This window comes from Chelonia mydas, chromosome 12, assembly GCF_015237465.2.
Source record: "Chelonia mydas isolate rCheMyd1 chromosome 12, rCheMyd1.pri.v2, whole genome shotgun sequence".
NCBI classification, from domain to species: domain Eukaryota; kingdom Metazoa; phylum Chordata; order Testudines; family Cheloniidae; genus Chelonia; species Chelonia mydas.
The window spans coordinates 30248596-30275368 of NC_051252.2; the positions used below are offsets into that span (position 1 = coordinate 30248596).

Consider the following 26773-nt stretch of genomic DNA (forward strand, 5'->3'; position numbering starts at 1 on the left):
AATGTACATGGCAGAGGGGCATTGCTGGCACATGATGACATATATCACATTGGTAGATGTGCAGGTGAACGAGCCTCTGATAGTGTGGCTGATGTGATTAGGCCCTACGATGGTGTCCCCTGAACAGATATGTGGACACAGTTGGCAACAGACTTTGTTGCAAGGATAGGTTCCTGGGTTAGTGTTTTTGTTGTGTGGTGTGTGGTTGCTGGTTAGTATTTGCTTCTGGTTGGGGGGCTGTCTGTAAGCAAGGACTGGCCTGTCTCCCAAGATCTGTGAGAGTGATGGGTCATCCTTCAGGACAGGTTGTAGATCCTTGATGATGCGTTGGAGAGGTTTTAGTTGGGGGCGGAAGGTGATGGTTAGTGGCGTTCTGTTATTTTCTTTGTTGGGCCTGTCCTGTAATAGGTAACTTCTGGGTACTTTTCTGGCTCTGTCAATCTGTTTCTTCACTTCAGCAGGTGGGTATTGTAGTTGTAAGAACGCTTGATAGAGATCTTGTAGGTGTTTGTCTCTGTCTGAGGGGTTGGAGCAAATGTGGTTGTATCGTAGAGCTTGGCTGTAGACAATGGATCATTGCTTATTAGCACCGTAGTGTCCAGGAAGTGGATCTCTTGTGTGGACTGGTCCAGGCTGAGGTTGATAGTGGGATGGAAATTACACAAAGTAAAACTATTTCCCCATGTTTATTCCCCCCTTCCACCCCCCACCCCCACTGTTTCTCAGACGTTCTTGTCAACTGCTGGAAATGGCCCACCTTGATTATCACTACACCACTCTCCTGCTGGTAATAGCTCACCTTACCTGATCACTCTCATTACAGTGTGTATGGTAACACCATTGTTTCATGTTCTCTGTGTATATAAATCTCCCCACTGTATTTTCCACTGAATGCATTCAATGAAGTGAGCTGTAGCTCACGAAAGCTTATGCTCAGATAAATTTGTTAGTCTCTAAGGTGCCACAAATCCTCCTGTTCTTTTTGCGCATGCAGGCTAACACGGCTGCTACTCTGAAACGTGGCATTTTAGATGGTAAACTAGTAGTATGCTTGTAGCAAGATTTTGATAGAACTAAAGAAGACTGAAGAGGTTTTTACAGCACAATTGAGAAGATTGTGATCTTGTGTGCTTATCTGTCTGTTCTGCATCTGTGTGATACGATAATCAGTATCACATCATAATTTATGTATTTTCTTGCTCCCAAAAGAGGAAAAAAACCCTGTGTGGTAGGTAAGTTTTATCCACCTAAAAGTCTGTGACAGAGCTAGGAATGGAACACAGATCTTCTAAATTTGAATCCAACCACTATACAGTACAGTTCAAGATTGAACTAATCCTGTAGCCACTGGTGTTAGTTGATCCTAAATTAATAAATTATGTTGTATTTGAATGACCATGTATTACATTTATAGAGCCACGCTTTCACAAGCGGCATCTGAATTTGTACATGTGTCTTTCTGTGCACAACTCTGTAGCTCAATCTCTCAACACTCAACTTGCGTGTGCAAATGGGTTTAGGGGCCATGTGAAACACAAGCAATTTGAGCGATATTTGAAAACTATGTCTGTATTGAACTCAGTCACATCTACACGGTGATATGAAACAGAGCCAACCTGCTATAGCCAGCCTGGAGCCACTCTGTGCTCTCTACTGATATGTGGGTTTTTTAGACAGTGGATTCATGTGGTTTGTGGACCCAGTGGCCAATCTTCCAGCCCTATCTTCCACAGGCAACCTCACCAAAATGTACACCCAGGGAGTGGGCCATCACGGAGCTCAACTCTGTACTATGTAAGGAATTGCAGCACCCACAGAATAGCCTTCCTATAGCCAGCCTCCTCTCCCCAAACATGGCAAACCACCATACTTCTACTGGCTGCCTTTAAGGTAGGGAAAGGATTTCACCATTAAAAATGCTACATGTTATTTTAAAAAGAAACAGTGTCAATATAGGAGACATAATAGTCACAAGGAAACAGGAGCCAGGGATTTATTTAATTTAAAGTCTCCCCTCACAGTATTAGCTTAATTGCAGTCTTCGAGATGTGGAGCTATCTAAAAAATAGCTAAGCTCAAACCTGAACTCCGTGTCTATTCAAGACATCCATTTAAAGCCTATAACGTAAATGTAACAGACATTTTTCAGATAAAACTCTTAATAAGAGTTGGGATTAAATGGATGTCTTAGATAGACATTGTTACTGTCATAAATATTAGACTAATTAAAGTGTATCGTACAAACTACTACAAATCAAATGATATAAATGCTATTTATTGAACTTTAAAAACCATAATCTATTTCAGTGCTTGCTTAGCAATGTGTCATGTTTCTCCTTGAACTTCTTGCTATAGATGTCGTCCTGTACAGAAGTCAAAACATTAAAATAAGGCTAGCTTGCAAGTCTAGCCCTACAGCAGCCATGGAAGGAACTGGTGGAACGAAACTACTAGCATAAGAACAACAGTTTTTACCTGTGTGTTCACTTCAGACTGACTCTTGCCAATTTTCTATCTCCTGCAGCAAACCACTTGCTATTGTAATAGTATATTTGTAACTGGAATGTTGGATATGCAGACTCTTCCAAACGCCAGTCCAGAATCATAGAGTAGGAGTTGCTGAATCCAGCCCATCCTCCTAGAGATTGAGCATGCCACTCTTCAGTTCATCCGGAATCTTCCAGCATAGGAAATTGAGGTTGAGTTTTTCAAAGCACCCTAGGGAGTTAGGCACCCAAGTGCTGTTGAAATGTAATGGAACCTGGTGGCATTACTCCTTTAGGCCTATTTGAAAATTCCATATCCTGAAGTACTAAAGTTATCCCAAACTCAGCTTTCCTGCCCCCAGTCAAAAAATGAAGTGTTATTTCAGGGAAGATCTTTTCAAAATGCTTTTTATATTATCTAGTGTGCACGACTTTGAAAAGATTGAAATACTGTTACATTTAGGGGAATATAACCAAAATATAATGAAGAATAGATTTAGAATTAGAATCTCATATTTAGCCTCTTGGACTTAAAGAATGTGCAGGTTCAACCTAGATTTTTCTGTTGTTACATGACTCAGCCCAACCTAAATGCCCTTACCTTTATATCACAGGAGCTAGAGCCAGGTGATAGTTATAAAGATTTTGGGAGACCTGATGGGGTAAGGAAGTGGGGCTGTCCAGAAGAGATTTAAACAAATAAGAATGGTAAAGTTAGCTTGTGAGTTAGAGTCTCGACTAATTCTGCTCTTATTTACACTAGTGAGCAAGAGCAACTCCACAGAAGTCACTCTGGAGTTACAGCAGTGTAAAACTGATTTAAGCGAGATCAGCGCAGGCTACTTGTAGAAGATGATCCTAATAAATTCGTGCTAGATTTTTCTGTATGGCTCATCTTTAATTTCTATTCCACATAATGCACTTAAGTGGTGTTATTCTAGAAGGATTATTAAACTGAACAATGAAGTATAAGTTGCGTATTCCGAATATTCTATTGATTATTGGGGGGAAATGACCTTGTATGAGTCCATGAAAATGGAGAGCTTTGTGTGGCTATAGGACATTAATCTTTTTTAAAAGTGCATAACTCTTGAGTTCTAAATCTGTTTCAATGAATAAACCCTTGAGCTATATCTATTTGCATAAAACATGAAAGATGCTAACTACTGCAACTGAGCTCATGGAAACAGTAAGCATCCAAATTACAAGTATACTTAAAAGGTCCCTTGTTTTCAAAAATCAGGAGACACACTCAATGGATATCATAACAATGTGTGTGGAAAACCACATTCCTTTTTAAATTGTATAGTAGAGTTGTTGTTAAATAGCTATAGATATTCCATGGGACATACTATTTCACAGATCTTGTAATCAGCTAGCAATTCTAATTGTTAATCTCCTCTAATTTGTCCAGAACATACCAACATTCTTGTTACCAGGGGGATTAAATTAGGCAGAGTCTCATGATGACTATTGTGGGGTCTGGGTTTAGGTGCCGTCATAGAGCTCACCTCATGGAAAAACCCCACAGAATGATCATCAGTATCATCAATATTCCTTCACAGGAGTACATTCTGGGCACCCCCAGGAGAAGCAGTTTGAAATGGACTGAGGTTGCATGATTCAAATTCCTGTACAGGAATTGGATGACAAGTAGGGTTGCATGAGTGATCGTTTTCTTCTGTTGCTGGTAAAGAGGACCTCCAGAGCGTGAGAGACTGAAACAAAGAGAGACCAGGTGGATGAGGTAAGATCTTTTATTGGGGCAACTTCTGTTGTGAAAGAGACAAGCTTTTGAGCTCTTCTTTAGAGTACCTTTTCCAGAACACTCTGTGTAGATCAAAAGTGTGTGTGTCTTTCACCAACAGAAGCTGGTCCAATAAAAGATATCACCTTACCCAGAGTCTCTCGGGGATCAACATAGCTACAACACTCATCCCAGTATTCTGGGACCAACATGGCTACAACAGCACTGCATGAAACGAAGAGAGCAGAATGAAGACAGTGACATTAAAATAAAATATTGGGGACAGGGAGAGACTAATATCTAAAGGATGAGAGACAGACATGAGAAAAATCACATCGGGATGAAAAAAATCATTGGGGAGAGAATGTAGAAATCAGGGGGGAAAGAGGTAAATGCTAATGAAAAGTCCAGTTTTGAAAGCTGAATGACAAAAGGCTAAATCAGCATTTATTTGCCTGAAGTGAGTATTCATGGTCCTAACACACATGTAGATACCTAATCACCTGGACTGGAAATTTGTGACCAGTAACGGAACTGATATACGTCAAAACATACCTCCAAAAATATTGGAATCTTCCCTTGTCTATTTGAGAGAGGATGTGAGGGAGATTCCTTCCACCTGGATAAAACTGAAATTAAAGCCCAGATTATACAATGAGAACCTAAGAAATTGCAAAATGCATTTCTTTACTCAGAAAAAGCATAAAGGAGCATGAGGAATCTTGTGCTATATGTAAATTGTTTCATTGTACCTGCTAAATATAACATGAAAAACTTGAGACTTGTAAAATGTCACCTGCTCTTATCAAGCTTCATAGAGATTACCTTTTAAAAGAAGTTTCATTTTCATTTCCTCCAACATTTACTGAAGTGAACGAGGGCCGTGACTCCTTTATTTCCTAATCCTAGCTAGCAACTTGCTTTTTTCTGTGTTTTATGTCGTTTCATATGACATTGCATCAAGGCAATTCAGTGTGGCATGCAGTTGAACCAAAAGCAATTTAAGTAAAAAATGGACAAATATGGATGTCATTTATAAAGCTTGTTCAAAGGCCTTTGACATTGCTCAAAACCTGAGCACTCTTGAGGTGCAGCGAGATATTTTTTTTCCTCCTTATTTCTGAGCCAAATTGTGGGGCTTTAGTAGAGCTCTGCTCAGAGAGTAACAGAAGCAGTTCCTACTTAGAAACAATTCTCCCTTAAAAAAAAGAGTGTTTTATTTTTTATTATTTTTAGAAAGTTTTCAAAAGAGAAGTTGGGAGCCAGCATACAAGATGTAACTGTAATTGCATTAGATAACCTGCCTTGCAGATTAAAAGCCAAATGTCTTGCTATATACATTTGTTGAAATCTAAAACTCTTCCTAGACTACAAAGCCGGAATATAAAGATTTTTTTTTCTTTGCTGGCATGTCTTCTTTTAGATCGCAGACCCGTTTTGATCATGCCCTTAATGCTGGTTATTTGTGTAGCCTTGTTTTCAGTATTATACAAGGTTCAAGAAAAATGAACACAACTGAATCTCAGTGGCTGTCTTCATTTCAGGCCAAGTCCTGGCTGCTAACAGAGTGCAGGTTGTACCCAGTGAATCTAATTGTAAAAGAAAGCCCACACTTAGAGAAGACACTTTTCATAACATGCTGGAAACCTATTTGTGAGACCACAAACTGCAAGATAATGTTACATATTGGAAAAGTTTTGTACAGGCTCTGGCTCTTCAAGGGAGCATACTCAAAGGAACTCAGAAACCATTTCCTTTGCCAGAGCACTGAAGAATTTCTTTGAGGGGATAATTCACCAGAGGTCTTCAAATTAATTCATAGTGACAAATACAAAAGATCTGATTTACCAATTTTTCTCAAGGGTGGGAGAATTTTTCCTTCTTTCTCACCCTAACTGTGCAACTCGCTAGATTCATCTGTTCCGTATTTGGAGTTGCAAGAAAAGTTAAATCTTCCCTAAATCAAAACAAATGTATTTAATCTTGCTTTTGATTCAAAGATTGTTGTAAAGCAAACATCCTTGTGTGAAAATGCAACAGATACATAGTTGGTAAGTTTACGTCCACAGCTATAAACACTTTTTTCCCTACAGCCGGGGGGGGCTGTTAAGCTTTTGCAATAAACATTATTTATGATTGTTAATTGAAGTGCATTCATAATTGCCAGTGCATATTTATTTTGTCATTTAATTTTTTTCTGTCTTTGTCTCTTGTCTTGGCAATGAAGGGTCATAGCAAAAGTGTGCCATGGGAACTGTTTTCATTAAGAAACTCTATTGTCAATGGCAGGGACAGTTTATAAATAAAATTATTATAACTTTTATATTGTCCTCTCAGAGAAAAAAAGTCAGAGTCATTAAAACATTACTGCACTGTAGTGAGAAAATGGGCTTAGGGATTGCCTTCAGTATGTTTTGTTAATTAAAGAATTTGTTTTAATATCAAAAATAGAGTCATTATAGCTTCTTGAAACAACAGTTAAAATACTGTAGTTACTATCCTTTCTTAACTAATAATTTATCTTGATTCTAGATCATTATCTACGCTTTTGTCTCCAAAATAATACAAAAAAATCCTATCAGTAATAATACCTAATTTCTTTAATAATATCCCTTGCATATTATATATATATATATATATATATATATATAGTGCTTGCTTTCTGCAGGATTCAAAAGTGCTTGCCAAACATGATAAACTGCTATGCACATCGATACAGGGGATTGCTTCACACACTGCTTTAATTCATGCCATCCCTTCTGGAACAAAGCGACGTCTAAGAGTTCACGCAGGCGCTGCCTACCTAGGCACCCCAAATATGAGTGGCATTGCAAACCCATACACCAGGCTGCAATGCCACTCACTCAGGTTTGGCCTGGCTCCCCCCTACCCTACCTGCCATGCTGGAGGGGTGACCAGGCCAAATTTGAGTGAGTGGCATTGCATCCAGTCAGGGGCCAAGGGGGAAGACTGGGCCCCCTGCCATCATCCCCACCCTACCCCCGATTGTACCCTGGGTGCATAACACCACAGCACAACACTTCAGGAAAAGGATGAGAGACTATCTAGTCCAATTCAAACTGTCCACGAAATTTAGGGGTAGGCACTGTTGAATGTAATAAAAATAGAGAATAATTACTAAGTAAATACTTTGTAACTAGTGCATTTATGTTGCTAGAATTGTAAACATACTGTGTGATGTTTAGTACTTCTTCCCACATAGAAAACTGGGGAATTTTGCCTGAACTTCCTGCAGTTTTCCCCTTCAGCTGCTAGGGGCTGCTGTGTCATAGGCAGCCATAGCAGATACCTGCAATACTGGAGCACCCCTATATGCTCTGAAGGGCCAGAGCCCTGGAGCAGATATAGCACAGGAAACTGCTTTCTTCTCTGAACTCTGCAGCTACAGTCTTGCCAGCCCTCACCACTGCTACCACCACCAAAGTGCAGTGAGAGGAAGTTTATGGAGGTTGGAGCCCAGGGGAAACCCCATCCTGTACAGAGAGTTGAGGTTGAGGGAGTAGGAAGATGCAGGATCCTGGCAATGAGAGCTGGGGAGCATGCTATGCAGTGAGAGGGAGCAAAGTTGGGAAACAGGTGCCCAGGGCAGCTGTGTCCTGCATTTTTTGTGCATTGCATTCTGCATACATTTAAGATTATGACCATTACAGGTTGAAAATTGATACACATTGGGGACCATCACATTGAGTCTACAAACCAGAAGACAAACCAAAAAGATAAATATATATATATTTATATCTCCTTATTTTAGGTCAATCTTGTGAGATTTTGTGGGTCTGACTCTCTCAAGCAAAGACATCAAGCGAAGGGTTAACATACACCCACAACATTCATTGGTCAGGCTGATGACACTCTCATTGTAAGAGCACAGCACACGCTCCCTCCCCAGTGCAGGGCCAGCCTAGGTACTCTACTTGAAAATGTCTTGTGTTGCCTGAGAACCAATTGCAAGGTTACAATTACTCCCTGCTGGACAGAGCCGCACAATCAGAGGAGGTGGACATGGGGTTGGAAATGCATTGTCAAATGGTAGTCAGTGATTCAGTGGCAGAACATGGAGTTCTAGTCTCCTGCTAAGACCATACTCCCTCTTCTAAATGCACAGGAATCTAAACCCATCCTATGGGGTGGAGGTAGCTACAACTGTACAGTGTATTGAGACCATTAGGTGTAAGGACTGTGTTTTAAAAATAAAAATCTTCTCCCAAGCCTGTAAAACGGATATGCATGTCCAGCCTCAGGGCTGGTTAGAGAGCATGGCCTCATGTTTACTACCAAGAAAGTTTAAAGAGCAAAGCCCAGTGAAAGACCAAATAATGTGTGAGTAAGTTACACTTTGGTAAATCATTTCTAATTCATTGCACTAAGCACGCATTACCATTACTAATATATTTAATGGAGTGTATTATTTTATTGTAGCTAGTTGCTATAACAGTAAGTTTAAAACATGATAAACAAGAAGAAATATGAGGTAGTATGGGATCAGATCTGTTTGCCTTACATTTGTTTTGTCAACTTGCATTCATCTACTTGGTGTTTTGTTTGGTGGGCAATCATCAAGGCGTGAAATAGCTGCCTTCCCACGTTACTAAGGCGTGTAAATTTTGCTCTGGGAATGAGTTTATTTCAAACAACATTTGTAATCATTGTGCATTAGCAGCACTCGCCTGGGAAGAACACATGAATGAAATGTTATAGTTCTTCCCGATGACATAATTGAAGTAATTTACTATATGTGGCAGGGATGCCATTTAAAGTATGGAATAATGATAAAAAATCTTACATAAGAAAGTTAGCAAATCAAAGTAATTGAGGAAAAATAATTCATTAATGCTGTCAGGGTGTTGATGCAAATGAGTATCATTAACGGATTCTCTGAACACAAAGGCTGTTGTATCAGATATTCTCCTGTTGCCAAGAGCAAATTTTTTATGATTATTTTATATGTTTGATTTACTGACCTTTCAAAAAGTTCCCTATTTTTAGAGGTTGGCTTCTATTTTTAATTTTTCTCTCAAGGACTCAATCCTACCAGTGTTCTTACTGTCCACTATGCTCCTAATGTCAGAGCAACACTGAAAGCATAATTACATTTCCTAATTATGTGTAATTAAGCAAAACCCAGATGATGTATTCAGTGAGCTCTTGGAATAACCAAGGTTCAAGGACTTCCGGAGTTTTGTAATATTCTTATAAATAAGCACATTACACTGTTAAAGCCAAGTTACAATTTTGTGCAGTGTGCTCTGTAAACCTGCTTAAAAGCTGAAATATACAGTATTCATTTCTTTAGCTGAGTAAGGATATAGTTGAGATTTTCCGCGTCTCTCTTTTTTTTTTTTTTGTAACTGGGTTTTAGATTTGTCATACTTAGCAGAGGAAAAGGGACTCTAAACTCAGCACCATAAAGTTCTGGATGCTGACAAGCTAAGTGATATTTATTTTTCCAAACCTTAATCCTTTTGAAACATGGAGAAATAAATACATCTGCTTATCTAGCACATGCCTGAGACTGAAAATAAATTCTTATTTTTCTTGTAGTCCTGTTCCAACAGTCTACAATGAATAATTTGGGCAGTCTCACTGAATATAATAGGAAGAGCTTCTTTATTACCAGTGATAATTATAAAGCTCATAATGGGAAACCTCCAAAGCCCTACCATCAATCAAGGAAAATAAACAATGGAAATTGATAGGTATATAAAAGTGAAAATGGCTAAACCACATGTGAAAATGCAATAGTTTTTGCAAGGTTATAAATCATGGTGGAGTTGTAATTTTAAATGTAATTAATATTCTCAGATTAAAACATAACTTTGTAAGGTATTTAACAGACTTTTTTACAATGGGTAACTGGATGACTCAGAGCATTAGTAATGGGATTACGGAGACATTCACTTCTAGATCATTAGGTCAAATATGGCCCAAGTCAGTTGTGTTATCATCTCTCAGCTGTTTGGTCTTTGTAAAAAGATTTGTTGATCTCAGTCTAGACCTTAGCAGACAGAGGTCTGTTGGCCAAACTGAGCCCTGGTGCAAGCAGTTTCAACCTCACACAAATAAAGGGAGTTGTCCCGACTTGCCTCAAGGCTTGAATTTGGATGGATATCACAAAGCTGTCATCACAAATGCCACTAGCCAATACCCTTGTTGACGGTCACACAAGGGGAGCCAAGAAGCTTTGAGATGGAAGTACCCTCTCGAAGTGATCTCTCCAGATTAGGCTACAGTTGTGTGAGCAAAAAGCTTTTTCTTGGACTTTATCCTAGTCTTCCCTAACGTTTTCATATTTTGGGAACATTGCATATGCTATTTTCTAAATAACTCTTCTAATGTATTCCTCAACATATAACTACATGCCCACGATCCTGACCTTGGTTGAATTCCACAGAATAACATTGAATCCTTGTCGTAAAATTCTCCTATTTAGCAGGACAGAAATTATTTCAAAAGGGCAGCCATTCGTGTATGCCCATGTACATGTAGATAGAATAAAATGTGTATATATATGCAAGCATTTGAACAGTACGGTCCCTGTAATTGATGACAATGACTGGGTTTTTACCCCGAGCTTTACCATTGATCTGCTAAACTTTGGGCAAATCACATAACCTTTCTGAGACTCATTTCTATGCATCTGTAAAATGGGCATAATGTTTACAAGGGTGAATTAAGGCTTAAAATTAACCAGTGATTGCAAACTGCTGGGCCTAGGATTAAAATGCTTTATAATAGTATAATATATTATTGGCTGTTATTCATAATTACATAGAGAGTACAAACTGAAATTTTCTCCCCACAGAACAGGTCAAGTAAGAGCAACAGAAAGGCAGTGTTCCCCAGAATGATTCAACTCTGCCATGGAGGGACCAGTTCTAGGTGTGAGAGGGTATTTAAGTGAAAGAAGGGGTGCCAGTTCTAGGGATGTGTGTGCCTCTTCCGCTAAGGACCCGTCCCCCGCTCGCTTCTCTTCATCCTTTCACCTCCCTCCATTGCTCGCCCTTACAGCTGGTAGAAAGTTGGAGGGCACAACCCTCTCACTTTTAAAAGTTATGGGGCCATGGCCCCTACACGCCTCCCCCACTTCCGGTGCCCCTGCTTCTGGCCTTAAAGTCTGTGAGTCTATAAGGCAAGAAAACCTGTTTTGCTTCTATACCATGTAAGCCTCCTTTAATCTTCTGTGGTGTCTTTTCCATGTTGCATAAACCCAGTGAGCCACATCAGTCACTGAAGTCCCAGCTCACACTGAAAGCAGGGCAGAGCCACACTCTCCCAGGTCGGGCTAGGGAGGAGTTGTGCCTCCTGGAAACAGTGAAGTGTGCAGAGAAGATACATGTAGGCCACATCATGTAATAGAATGGTACAGCCTGCTCACTCCAATGTGCTCTGACCATTCTGTAGGCTAGTGCAGGTGGTGGGGCTGTTGGGGGGAGCACCTTTCACACTTCTATGCCACTCAACAGACCCACATGTAGCCAAGTCACATATAGGTCCAGGTGTGGGTTTTTTTCTTTCTTTCTTTTTTTTTTTTCCTTCTGAAAATGGCCATTAGCTTATAAGTGGACCTTATAAATGTGGAAACAGTGGAGATGAAGGGGTTGTGTGGATGCATTTTGTGTTGATAGAGTTGTCATTTCAGCCTGGTAATTTTTGACAATTTATCCTGTACCTGATGCATTGGTGAGGAACAACCTGTTCTGCAATTTGTTGTTCTGGTATTTTTTTCTGTATTCCTGGCTCTGTAGAGCATGGCTGCTGACCATAAATCTGAAGGAGAATAGATTTCTTTGTCAAATAATACCCAAAATCAAAAGTATTTTCAAAAGCCCTGGAGTCCTTTGATCTGTTCAAACCACTGAATATTTTCCCACGACCCTTTATATTTTTCACTGTTGAAAGGTTAGACTAAGAAAAATATTTGTAAAGTAGCACTAACTTAATTTAACTTCTGCCAAATGCATTTCTGTAGATGCATTCTGTGTCCTGTTATCAATTTCACTTACTCTATACACATGACAGAAAAGCTTTCTTAATTGAGCAAAGAAATGACATTACTATTATTCTGAAGTCACAAATGTGTCACTAAGTTTGCTGTAGCAGGCAAAAATATCTTATGTGTGAAGGAGACCTGTAATAGTAATTGTTCTTCCAAAAATATATGTGTTTCAACTGATTTACAACATTCTTGAATAGTTAACTACATTGTACGCAAATGTTGTAGACTCCAACTTACTGTACCAATACCTTTTTGAAGGACTCTACAGTGTTGCTGTAAGGATTAAATGTCCTGCGGGGGATAAATGCACCAGAGAATGGAGGACAATAAATTGTTAGATTTAAAAACAAACAGATGTAGTGTAACAACTAAAAAGTCAATATGTACCAAGGACCAGCATCTGTAGAATCAGAATGGTAATTTCAAATGGTCAGTATGGAATGTAAAGCTCCCTACAGTACCAAACTTATAAAAGAATCATTAGCCATTCTACACTTTAGCAATGAATATGAGTAAAAGATCAGTCCTATTCAAATAGCATTACTTGCTTTGTAAAATATTCATTTGATTAATATTTTAGTTTCAGAAAAGTGTGGACAGGAAGAGAAAGTTCTTCTAAATGACCCCATTTGTGCTAATATAACAATCTAATAAAAACTTTATTGGTTATGTTTGCATAATTTTAATTCAGTTTTTGACGTTGTATTAGGATTATTAAAACTGTTCAACAAAGTCATAATTCCTTTTGTTTTAAATTCAGTAGTACCTTGTGCTGTCATTTTGATAGTTGTGAAGAAGTCAATAACTTAAGAGACAAACTCTCAGGAAAGATTAGTTAAATGGGGCTGCATCTCTTCCCCCTCCTCCAGTTTTCCCTTTTGTTCTTCTACATATGTTTAAAGATATTTCTGTTAATTTACAATTTGAAAGGTGGGTGAGGAGCAGAGAGTTTGAAAAATAGATTACTGTCTTCATTAATACAGGTTTGACCTACAAAGTCTTCACGTACTTAATGATTAAAAACCAAAGTACTAAATAATAAATTATAAGAATTTATAGGAGTCATCATCTTGAAATTAGCTTATTGAATGTTCTTATCATAATAAATCTGAGTGGGTGTCTAACTTAGTGTTAGCTGACTAAAATTATATGTTGAAGGCAGATTAAAAAAAAGAAAAAGAAAATCTTTCGTTTCAAGACAAATGCTGTGAATTTAATCACAGATGACCTGAAAAGTGACCATATTTTGTTGTGTCTGCTTTGCAGAAACTTTGGCAAAATTGGTATTGGTGGGAGTAGAATGAAGATTGATTTCAATTTGTGAATCTGGCAGACAATAAAAATTTTCTCTTGCAATTCAGTGATGTTTATGTTAACGCTTCTTACACTGACACAGGCAGTCAAAATGCAGGAAGTAAGTGACAAAAAAAATCTACGGTATCTGCACTTAAATCTAAGTATAGCGGATGTATTTGCCAAGCTTTTTTATATGACTGCAAAACAATCTCCCTCCTCTCTCTCTCTCTCTCTCTCCTTTTATCCCTCGGTATTGCTTATTGGGTAGAAAGGACTTTTTCCCCAGTTCAATTAAAATACGTTTCCCAGTACATATTAAAATGGATATGCCATACACTGATAGCCTGGAATTTTTGGAGATGGCAGGGTTCCCTGTAAAATTCATCTGTATATATGCAGTCTCCAGAAGAAAAAACCTACACCTAGAGGTGTCCTGGAAAACAGTTTTTAATGATTTCATTTCAGTCCAGGCAACAAAGATACAGCATTGATCCCGCTTTCAACAAATGAACCAAGAGTTTTGCCATTAATTTAAAAGGAAGCAGAACTGGGCCTATTGTGAGGGCTTAAGCCCTGATCTGGCAAATATTTGGGCTAGGTCTACACTTGAAAGTTACATAAGCATAACAACTGTAGTCAGGGGTCTGAAAAAATACACCCCGATTGATGCAGCTATACCAAAATAATCTCCAGTGGTGATGTCAGTAGAAAAGTGCTTCCGCGGGTTGTGGTGTTCCTGCATTGAGGGCTGGTCTAGAAAGTTAGGTCAACACAGCTGCATTGCTCGGGTGTGCTGCAGCTGTGCCATTGTAGCATTTCTAGTGTAGACATAGCCTGAGTCCATGTCTACACTACAAACTTGGGTGGACACAAGTTCCACTAAAATTAATATTTTGCTTGTGCGATTTACACTATTCTTACTTTGTACTATAGACCAAACCTGACAGAAAAAACCCTTCTGTCATTGCAGGCTTTGTCTCCACTCTGGGGTTATGCAGCATAGCTATGCTGGCAATGCCAGCATAGTCTCTGTACTGTAGACATACACTTCGTGAATTGTGAACAGCCTCATTGATTTATATGGGACTACTCACCGTGTGCGAAATCTGCAAATCTCTGCAGGATTGAGGCCTTATTTTATAAACTGCCACTAGAAAACATAGATTTTTTTCTCTTTTCCCCCCACAAAGAAATCTCTGGCTGACATTTATAAACAAGGAAGCAAGAGCTGCAAAAAATAAATTTGGCTCTCCACTCCCCACCCCACTCTCTCCCCCAGTTTCTAATTAATTAGAAGGAAATTATGCCTTCAAGAAAAGAGGAAAGTACCTTTGGGATTTTCACCAGGAAGAAATGGCACTTGTGGTTAAAAGGAAAACCTTTTTTTCAGTATTAAAAATTAATTAAAAATGAGATGTGCTAAAACTCAGTTTTTGTCATTAGCACCAATTCTGCAGTGCTAAGTGCAGTTGGCAAAATTTAAATTTTTCTATGTCAACATAATTTGTGATTTATCAAAGTTTTGCTAGCACAGATTCTTAATGCTGAAAGTCAGGCTCAGAGAAATCACACACCTCAATCATTTTCCTTTAAAAACTGATTGAGATAGTGTTCATCTCTGCAAATACTGATAAACTTGATTTTACTGCATGTTTCAGGGTATTCAAACACCTAGAATAAGCAAAGAACAGAGTATGCAAACAGAAATTAAGTGAAAACTTACAAAATGAAATTCACACATGCTGCATTTTTATCGTAATGTTAATGCTCATTTTCACCTGAAAGTGGCAAGTGGGACTAAAATTATCATTCTTTTATTCTATCCTGACCAACAAAGAAGTACACTGGGGGGATGGGGGGATCGATCTAAGTTACACAACTTCAGCGACATGAATAACGTAGCTGAAGTTGACGTATTTAGATTGACTCACCACGGTGTCTTCACTACGGTGAGTCGACTGCTGCCACTCCCCCGTTGACTCTATCTGCACCTCTCGCTGAGCTGGAGTACAGGAGTCGACGGGAGAGTGCTCGGGGTCGATTTATCACGTGATAAATCGATCCCTGCTGGATTGATCTCTGCCCACTGATCCTGCGGGTAGTGTAGACATACCCTAAGATTGTGTCAGACGCTTGTGCAGGAATAGCAGCTTTCTGTGCTCTCTTCTCCACCCCTCTTTTTGCATACCTGCAGCACAGGGCTACTCCTGTGCTTCTGTGAAGCTTAGAATGTAAGTGAAAGACCACAAAACTTCCTTTATAATAACCCATGTTTTTATAATGGAAGGTTAATTGTTTGGGGTTTTTTTACACTCTTTTGCAAGGATCATTAACATTACTAATTTGTGTGTTACTTGTGCAAGCTTGACTCTACAATGTCTATGTATTCCAGATTTCTTGTCACTGTATATGCAGCTGTGTGGCTATGTAAGAATACAAGGTCATTTTCAGGTCACATATGTAGAAATAACAGTATTGCATTCACTCTGAATTAACATGATGTCCCGTGAGATTTCATAGTAACTAAACTCCGTATGACCTATTAATACCAGAATTTGGGGGTTACCTGATGTTATGCTCTAGTACTGTGAGCTTTAGAATGGATGTAGGTGTTGGTCAGCTCAAGAGTATCCCCACTTTCAGGTTTTTTTTCCCCCTGCTAATTAAATATTTCATGAAAAGGATTGGCTAAGTTGTTTTTCTCTGTTGTATTAAATCAGTTACACGAGAAAATTGCTGCTATAGAAGTAGGTATTTGCACAATTCTCACACAGAAGTCTGTGAAGAAGAGATGGGGGAATTTGTACATTTCACAAATCCTTTACACTTTGTTTCGAGGTCTAGATAGTGAATCAACTAAAATTTCAGTGAAAGTTAGAAAAAAATTATATAAGAAAGTACAAAAAGTGCAACCAACTATTATTCTAACTCAGGGGTGGGCAAACTACAGCCCGCAGGCCGCATCTAGCCCACCAGCCATTTTAATCCGGCCCTCGAGCTCTGGCCAGGGAGCAGAGTTGGGGGCCGCTCCATGTGGCTCCCAGAAGCAGCGGTATGTCCCCCACTCTGGCTCCTATGCATAGGGCAGCCAGGGGGCTCTGCTCCACATGCTGCCCCTGCCCCAAGTGCCACCCCTGCAGCTCCCATTGGCTGGGAATCGTGGCCAATGGGAGCTGCAGGGGTGGTGCCTGAGAATGGGGCAGAGGGCAACAGATCCACCTGGCTGCGACTCCGCGTAGGAGCTGGAGCAGGGGACATGACGTTGCTTCCAGGAGCTGCTTGAGGTAAGAGTCACTCAGAGCCTGCACCCCTGAGCACCCCCCCACCTGGTGCCGCTGCCCCAGCCCTGATCCTCCTGCTGCCCTCCGAACCCCTCGGTCCCAGCCCAGAGCACCTTCCTGCGCCCCAAACCCCACATCCCTGGCCCCACCCCAGAACCTCTGTGAACCCTTCAGCCCCAGCCCAGAGCACTCTCTTACACGCCAAACTCCCCATCCCCAGCCCCACCCCAGAGCCTGCACCTCCAGCCAGAGCCTACCCCGCCCCAGCCCGGAGCCCCCTCCCACGCCCTTAACTCCTCATTTCTGGCTCCACCCCAGAGCCCGCACCCACAGCTAGAGCCCTCACCCTCTCATGCACCCCAACCCCAATTTCGTGAGCATTCATGGCCCACCAGACAATTTCCATACTTGGATGTGGTCCTTGGGCCAAAAATTTTGCCCACCTCTTTTCTAACTAAACAGAATGTGGTAGAAAATAAAATAAAATACAGGAACCAGTGACTAGACAGCTTGTTGTTCTGTTTTTTTTTCACATCAGTGATGCCCTACTGTCCTGCAAGTTAGTAAAACCAAGACCACTTGCCATAGCTATAAGCTATCAATAAAAATTAATGTACCAGAGGGGATTGAAAGAAAAAAATGCACTTAAGTGTTTAGGGCCACCCATGCATCCTCTGTGTGTGTATTCTGGCAAGAGAGGTGATATTGTTGCCATGGTCAGCCGTTTAATGTCATTTTCCTAAGCAAATGCTTGTGTGTTCTGATCAAGGGCATTGGCAGTAAACCGGGACGCTGTGTTCAGGAAGAGGTGATTCTGTATGGTATTGAATATTGTGGAATTGGAGGTATTATGGGAGGGTGGTTAAGGACTTCTTTACTGAAGTTCAGTTCAAACATAGAAATTCCTTGTGAAGTGAAGAGGTATTGTTTAGGGAAAGTGAAGTTGTCTACGTGAAGGAGTTATTAATTTCAGAGAAAAAGAAAATGAAATTATAACAGAAACAAAAATCCCCGAAGAAACTTCTTTTATTCTGGGATGGTTTTTCGTATGTAGAGTAGTAGAGGTAAATAGAAATCATTTACATCAAATTTGAGCAAAGGAATAATTGACTGTGGAGCCCATTATAAGAAATCAAAATGTAATCATTTGATCACTGCTTTCAAACAAGGAAGAAGGAAGATTGTTATTAAATGTAAGACTGTATATTATATGCAGGGTGTGACGTGGTTTGATCACAGAGATCCCCTTGGGACTGTCACCTGATGTGCTGAAACTACCTCCAAGCCCGTTTTCTCTGATGGCTTGGGACTCCAAAGCCCTGTCTTGTTGAGCCAGGTACATTAGCCTGCTGCAACACAGATCCAGGGTCTGAACCATGCCCCCAAAACTGCAGACTAACTGAAAACAGCTCAGCAAGTACTCTTGTCTCCAGCACCCAGATACCCAGTTTCCAATGGGATCCAAACCCCAAATAAATCCATTTTACTCTGTATAAAGCTTACACACGGTAAACTCATAAATTGACCACTGTCTATAACACTGATAGAGAGAGATGCACAGCTGTTTGTTCCCCCAGGTATTAACCACTTACTCTGGGTTAATTAATAAACAAAAGTGATGTTATTAAGTATAAAAAGTAGGATTTAAGTGGTTTCAAGTAATAACAGACAGAACAAAGTATTTCACCAAGTAAAATAAAGCAAAAACACGCAAGTTTAAGCCAAATACATCAAGAAACTGATACAGGGAGTATCTCACAGTCAGAGATGTTCCAATAAGCTTCTTTCACTGACTAGACTCCTTCCTAGTCTGCGCCCAATCTTTGCCCTGGTATAGTTCTTGTTAGTTCCAGCTCAGATGGTAACTAGAGGATTTCTCATGACTGGCAGCACCCTTTTTGTTCTGTTCCACCCCCTTTTATAGTTTTGGCACAAGCCGGGAATCTTTTGTCTCTCTGGGTTCCCACCCCGCCTTCTAAATAGAAAAGCACCAGGTTTAAGATGGATTCCAGTACCAGGTGACATGGTCACATGTCCTGTGAGACCCCTGGCCTCCATTCTTCCCAGCCTGATTCACAGGAACACAGGAAGGCTTGCAAGTAAACAGACCCATTTACAACCAATTGTCCCAGTCAATGGGAGCCATCAAGATTCTAAACCACCATTAATCGCCCGCACTTTCCATAATTACAATAGGACTTCAGACTAATACTTCATATTTCTAGCTTCAGCCTTTTAATTGTACATATCAAAAATGCCATTTTCATTCTTTCTAGAAGTGGAAAGAATGGAAGGATAGCAATAGAATGTACCCTTTGGGTGCAAACTATTTAGGATGAAGGACTCAGACCACACCAAAGACAGTGTAATTAACAAAACTGAAATCATAACAAAAGAATGTTCTGCAACTACATGGTGCCCGGCTGCACCTAGAGGAAGAGCCAGGCTTAACTGATCATGAAGCCCAGCTGGGCAGGAGCAGGCTGATTAGTAAAAAAGCCAGGAATTGGTACAGAGAAGAGGGCTGCAGGTAAAGAGTCTACAGTCACTCTCTGGGAAGAGAGAGGAAACCCAGGTGAAAGAATGAGCCCTGAGACCCTTGCCCTGAAAGGAGGGTCAACCCAGAGATGGGTTACAGGGAAGAAAACAACAGTGTAGAAGGAGGGCCTGGGTTCCCCTGCCAGCCACTGGAAAAGGGGCACGGGACCTTGAGATGTGGAATGCAAGACCATCTGCGATGGTTGGACTTTGTTACCTTGGAAGGGGAGGACTATATAGTGACCTAGCCAGAGAGATGAGTCATGAAGAGGGAGCCCCCTGAGTCACGGAGAAAGAGAGGGCCCACAGCACAAGCCACAAAGGGAAAGGGGTGCCAGATGGGATGAGAACTATTTCCCAGATCCAGCCACAAGGACATTCACCCACAGTGAGTGGAACCCCTTGACAAGTAGATAAAGGAGAGGTGAGAGATGTACAGCCTAGATAACATATCTCTGTGGTACAGTCCCACTGTTTTGAGAACCATCACTTCCTGCTAATTGAATCGTTTAAAGTTTGAGTAAATACTGGTTGGTTTTGGTCATTTGGAATTATACATTTTCTTATATAGAGTAATCAGGTACGTACTGCATTTTCAGAGGGAGAAATCATATACTTTGTGGTCTTGGAGGGGTCAGCATAATAATTAATAATAAAAATGTATCACACACACAAATACACACATTGCTGGCACCAGTTCCAGGTAATGTTGCAGATTATAAATAATTGAATAATGTATTTGAAATGCCTCATTCAAACTGTGATGTGATCAACATCTAATGGACATTTGGGAAAACCTTTGAGCTTCTACTTTGGGTCTTTCCACAGTCCAAGGAATACAAAAGAGACCTGCAATCAGCTAACTCCAAGATTTTGAAGAGAAAATAGAAAAAAATAGTCCAATATAAATCTTTTGTATCTGTGGGGAATACTATATATTCTAACAAAGTTAGTAAACCAGGGATTGTCTCAAAGTTACAAAGTGCAGGTGCAGATCTGGATTTCAAACATCTCAATATTCATACTCTGCTAAGCAGAATTTTTTCATGTTCAATCTTGTTCTAAAGAGAATGAGGCCATTGACTTCAAAGGGGTGAGAACTGAACCCATTTTCTCTTGTTGTAAGACAAGGGATGGTATTATTAAATTTGGAGGAGAAAATAATCCACCTCTGTCAATATGAATTAAACAACGTAAGTGTGACACATATTGGGAGGGAAATATTAAAAGTAGGACTGTGATCGGGTCATTGGTGTTCACGACATTTTAACATTGTGTGAAAAGTGTGTTATGCATTCTTTTTCTTCAGTTCATTGTGTTTTGGTATCAGTGACAGGGACCCTACTTTGCAAGCCTTTCTAATTATTTATTATTCTCTATGTGAGAAAGTGTTTGCTACTATCTTTTCTTAATTAGTATTTCTTTACTTTCTCTTGCACCATCATTTGTGTTGTGCTAAAAATAGTAACTCAAGTTGATATCTGGACCATTTAAGATGTTTTTCCCCACTTGAATTTAATCCCCCTTCTTAGTCATCCTTTTTTTTTTCCTCTTGATACTTAGGACAGACAAAAGACTTAAATCTCATAGCTCTTACCTTTCCGACATTAAATTTCATTGCGGGCATTCTGAAAATCCAAATAAATTATGCCATATGCACTGCCATCATCAACCTTCTCAGTAACCTCAGAAAAGTCAAGGAGAATAGTTAGGCAGTTTTTTTCCTTTTTAAATCTCTACCAGTTATTTTCTGTTAGGTTACAAGTATGTGTTCCTTTCTATCTTACCTATCAGAGTGGCTTTCTGCTGTTTTCCTTGCTAATGGTAACAGGGTGATTGATTGACTTGAAAGTTTCTACAATAGTTGTATTCCTTTAAAAAAATCTCGTATTCAACAAACTTTTTTGGAAAATAGTTTGAACATATATTCTCCCGAATGATTATCTTTGGCCTACAGATCTGTGAGAAGAAATCCTGCAGTACCAAGTCCAAAAGACCCTATTTGTTTTGATTTGCCTCCTACTTTTCTAGTGATGGGATCCATGATAATTATATGTACAGTCAATGGACAGCAGCCAACATATTGTTCTTTTAGTCCCTAGTTCAGAGGAAATATAAATTTCATATTTCAGCTAGTTTACATCCTCTCATATTACAACTGTTTTCTTGACTCTTTCTTTGTAGTACTGGCAAACAAAACTTTTGTGCAGTTGTGTTTCAGATCTTCAGCCATATGTATTTTGAAGTATTTAATTGTTGGATTTTGTATATCTCTCTTAATGTCTCTTTCATATATCTGTAATTTTCTCCAGTATCCTTTCATATATGATTATTGCAAGTCTGATATAACCAATTCAGCTAAACTCATAGGTTCGCATTGATTATAGTCAATGAGTATTTTTGTATGTTTGTATTTTTAAAAAAAAAGATGCCCAAGGGCAATAGTTCATTATCTTATAAATATAATATAACTTCCTGCATAATTACTAATTATTTTATTATTATTGTAATGCTTTTTGCTTATTTTGCTTTGGATAATTTTCAAAGTACTTTTATTCCCTCTAGAGATATCTAAGAGGCAGAATTTCTGGCTGTTAAAGATTTGCTATCCCACAAGCAGCATACTGAGAGTAACCCCAGGTTATTTATAACTGGATTTTATCTCAGAAAACTAACTAAAAGAAGATAAACCAAAATTCTAAGGGAAAATGCCTTAAACATCTAATATATTATGCTGTGCTTAAACAGATATTTTAATTTTAACAGCTTGTCAAGCCCAGTGGAGCTCTTTTTCTGGTTTTGGGCACAAAATAAGATAACACTTTTTGAATTCCTACAGGAGATCTCCTAACTGTATTTAAAATTGAGGCATAAAATATGAAAATATGAGTTTGCAATGCGTGATGTTTAAACTTCACATTAATTTAATTGATTTTCCATGTTTGCTAATTCTAAGAGCTGTAGTACTTCTAAATCTCTCCTTTTAAGAAACAAATACATTTTAAAAAGATGTTATATTAGGAGGCAATTTACAAGCTGATCTGTTTTCACAAAGTTATGTTGTGTATTCCCTCCTCTGCCACTGCCTCTTATTCCTGACCACCAATGTCCCTGATTCTACCAACACATAAGCGTGTGTGCAACTTAATACACCTGAGTACCCCCACTGATGTCTGTGTGACTACCCACATGCAGACAGTTAGCGTATGCGTAAAAGCTTGAAGGAGAAGGGCCCAAGTTTGGTATCCTTGTAGTGTGGATGAATTATGGAGTATTCTTGTGGTACAAATAGAGGGGCCAAACCTGCAAAATACTCGGCACCTTCACTTAGATTTTAAGCATCTCATATAGAATTGAGATCCAATGTGACTGGTTTAAAGTAACAAACTCATTTCATTTCTGATATGAACTATCTTTGAACCCATGTCTGTCAATTTACTGTTTCACATAGCACCATCATTGAGAATAGTGGAAGAAAGACTTTCTTCTATCCGGTCTGCAAGTTAAAAGTATCACCACATTTTACACAGTACAATAATCACTGCCAATAAGGTTTGCCTTGCATATAAATTGCTTGAGAGGGGTTTTTAGAACACTTTGTAACTATTATTAGTACTTCTTTTTCTTATTTGTAATAATAATACCTAGCATTATTACCTAACAATTATGATGTACAACTGCCTGACATTTCCAGATGGTGAAACTATTAACGATCTCCTCTAGCTTTTGCTTTTAATTATTCACCTACCTGAAGCAGAATACGGACAGTGAGTTTGTTAAGAATGTAGTGTGAATAAGAACAATTGGTTTATCTGAAAAAAGAAAAGGAGTACTTGTGGCACCTTAGAGATTAACAAATTTATTTGAGCATAAGAGTGTTATCACATAGCAGAAAGCTGTTAATGTTTGACTTGTGTAGGCCTGGATGTCACAAAAGAAGAGACTGGCCTTTTTGGTGTACATTGCTGAATGTAAATAATTCTATTTTTATTTTTTTTAATGTCTGCTTTGGATTTTTTTCCCCCCAGAAGATTGTAAACACTCTGATACTGTATGCATGTGATTCTGGGATCGTAGCTGAAATGTTGCATCATTTGCCATAGCACAAGAAATAAACTGAGCGGTGGATTTAGTAGAAAACTATATGACAGAGAAAATTACTGATCACACGATTTGCCTTTTTACACTTCTTGCCATTTGTAACTCAAAGAGATGGCTGGAAAATTATCCTTCAGGATTGTTCCCTGCCATCTGTATTTTCTTTTCTAAATTATCTAGTCTTATAAATATTTGAATAACATTTGATCAGGATAAAATCTTTCCTTTCCAGCTCAGTACAAGAACCCACTTTGACTCTCGAGACCATAACAGTCAGGTAAATTAATATTGATTTGTTAGAAAATACTTTTCACTCTGTCTAAACATCTTCTGTACTTTTGAACCAAAATTATGAATTTAAAAGCAGGAAAGTAGTTCTTCACAGTTTTCCCAGTGAAACTAATTATGGGCAAAATTGTTCAAAATGTATTGGATGTGTTTTCTAAAATACAGTATATCTAGCAAAAACCCTGGGAGGAAAAAAGGAAAAATAAGTCATTTGCTTACTCATACAGGTTCCAATTCAGAAGCCCTCAAAATACTTAGAATATCTTTAGGAGTGCTTTTTTATCCCTCAGGACTGCAATGCACTAATATTTTGTAAAGCAGAATATGAACACTGTGCAATCTCCATAGAGTGTATTGCAGGTTACTCTGCATGAGACAAACGTATGTGTTTTCTCATTGCCTAGTATAATTTATTGGAAAGAATGGTTTCCTTCTTTGCACTAGCAAGAAATTAGAGAGCTATTAAAATATATACTCAGTACTGATACAAAGTTTCCAATCTAGTTGTGTATATTCCAAGTTATGGGTTGCAGAGTAAAATAAACCAAACAAATAATTTTTAAAAAAACAAAGGGAATGGTCATCCCCAGCACTTGGAGAGGAGAGGTAACTCTGCAACTTCCTACTGATGGGGTTTCATCTGACTTGCTATGTTGAGAGAGAAAGGGATCATCCCCATCCACATGGCTTACCTTCTGCAGAGGCTCAAGACTACCTCATTTTTTTTCTGTGTTCCTCATGGTAGCACAGCTGTTTCGCAGCCCATCACTCCTTGATGGCCACGCCTCCTGAAATTCCTATAGGAAACTAGAAAAGGAGGACTTGTGGCACCTTAGAGACTAACAAATTTATTTGAGAATAAGCTTTCGTGAGCTACAGCTCACTTCATCGGATGCATGTAGTGGAAAATACAGTGGGGAGATTTTATATACACAGAGAACATGAAACAATGGGTGTTACCATACACACCGTAACGAGAGCGATCAGGTAAGGTGAGCTATTACCAGCAGGAGAGTGGGGGTGGGTGGGGGAACCTTCTGTAGTGATAATCAAGGTGTGTCATTTCCAGCAATTGACAAGAACGTGTGCGGAACAGTGGGGGCGTGGGGGAATAAACATGGGGAAATAGTTTTACTTTGTGTAATGACCCATCCACTCCCAGTCTTTATTCAAGCCTAAGTTAATTGTATCCAGTTTGCAAATTAATTCCAATTCAGCAGTCTCTCGTTGGAGTCTGTTTTTGAAGGTTTTTTCTTGAAGAATTGCCACTTTTAGGTCTGTAATCGAGTGACCAAAGAGATTGAAGTGTTCTCCAACTGGTTTTTGAATATTATAACTCTTGACGTCTGATTTGTGTCCATTTATTCTTTTACATAGATACTGTCTAGTTTGGCCAATGTACATGGCAGAGGGGCATTGCTGGCACATGATGGCATATATCACATTGGTAGATGTGCAGGTGAACGAGCCTCTGATATTGTGGCTGATGTGATTAGGCCCTATGATGGTGTTCCCTGAATAGATATGTGGACACAGTTGGCAACGGGCTTTGTTGCAAGGATAGGTTCCTGGGTTAGTGTTTTTGTTGTGTGGTTGCTGATGAGTATTTGCTTCACGTCGGGGGTTGTCTGTAAGCAAGGACTGGCCTGTCTCCCAAGATCTGTGAGAGTGAATTAACTTAGGCTTGAACAAAGACTTGGAGTGGATGTGTCATTACACAAAGTAAAACTATTTCCCCATGTTTATTACCCCCCACCCCCACTGTTCCTCACACGTTCTTGTCAACTGCTGGAAATGGCCCACCTTGATTATCACTACAGAAGGTTCCCCCACCCACCCCCACTCTCCTGCTGCTAATAGCTCACCTTACCTGATCACTCTCCTTACAGTGTGTATGGTAACACCCATTGTTTCATGTTCTCTGTGTATATAAAATCTCCCCACTGTATTTTTCACTACATGCATCCGATGAAGTGACTGTAGCTCACGAAAGCTTATGCTCAAATAAATTTGTTAGCCTCTAAGGTGCCACAAGTCCTCCTTTTCTTTTTGCGGATACAGACTAACACTGCTGCTACTCTGAAACCTATAGGAAACTAGGGTAAGTTCAATGGTGTGGGGAGGTCTCCAGATAAATTAGTGCAATCAGCTTTATCTTACTTGGGGAATCCTGTGAGGTGCAAGAGTAACGGCCTGCCCCTCCTTCCTGTCACTTCCCCAACCCCAGGATGCCTCTCTTAGATCAAAGATGGGCACAGTGTATCTTTTAGGATTTGGGATGGTTTGACCCCTGGGAAAAGACAAATAAGTGAGTCAAGAGGTCTCCAGCAAAAAAAAAACCAAAATGGAACACGCTTCCTTCATCATCATTGTTGCCTGTGTGCATTATGTATGGTGGTTTTAATTAATCTGAGTCTTGGACAATGAACATAAGACATAAGCCACTTTTCATCGTTTAAACTATATGCAAATTATCACAACAAATGCTTTTAATTTGACCAAGACTTTCTAAACATAAAGGTTTGCCAAAATTCATGAAAAAGAATGAAGTAAAACACTACAGTAAAAAAGGAAATGTCATTTGGTTTTCATGATAGTTACTGAGTTCTCTCCATATATGTGCATGACGGGTTTTGCTGAGTGAGCTAGGACACTGTCTCTTTAAATGTTTAACAGTAATTGGTTCATGTCCTGGTGTTCATTGAAAATCCTAGACATTTCATGTAAAATCTTCTTAATGAGGGGATGAATTTTTCATTCACATTAGAAAGCTCACTCTGACAAACAATTTCTAAATAAAACTTTGGCGACATGACATCCCATATTGGACTTGACAAAGAGGACAGGTGCATTAGAATAAAACTGTATGGCGATCCTTCAAGCTGTCAGCCATGAATATTTTATTTCTTAATGAATCATCTTTGTGAAATGAACTTTCTTGTTGTAGTGTCAGTGCCATTTACAACAAAAAACCTGCTCCTTTTAAAAGGTGAACTTAAAGATGCTGATGCCTGCATAAAAT

At 39.3% G+C, this 26773-nt stretch overlaps 1 protein-coding gene across 10 annotated transcripts in view; it reads left to right on the top strand.

Moving 5' to 3' along the window:
- Positions 1 to 26773, top strand: part of WWOX (WW domain containing oxidoreductase) — a 675021-nt gene that overhangs the window by 434280 nt on the left and 213968 nt on the right. For 3 of the 10 annotated variants that reach the window (XM_037877515.2, XM_037877518.2, XM_043525933.1), the window contains one exon: positions 23696 to 23740. The exons of the other annotated variants lie outside the window; for them this stretch is intronic. In XM_037877515.2, the coding sequence (XP_037733443.1) occupies positions 23696 to 23740 (45 nt within the window). The remainder of the gene's footprint in view (positions 1 to 23695; positions 23741 to 26773) is intronic. 10 annotated transcript variants of the gene reach the window in all.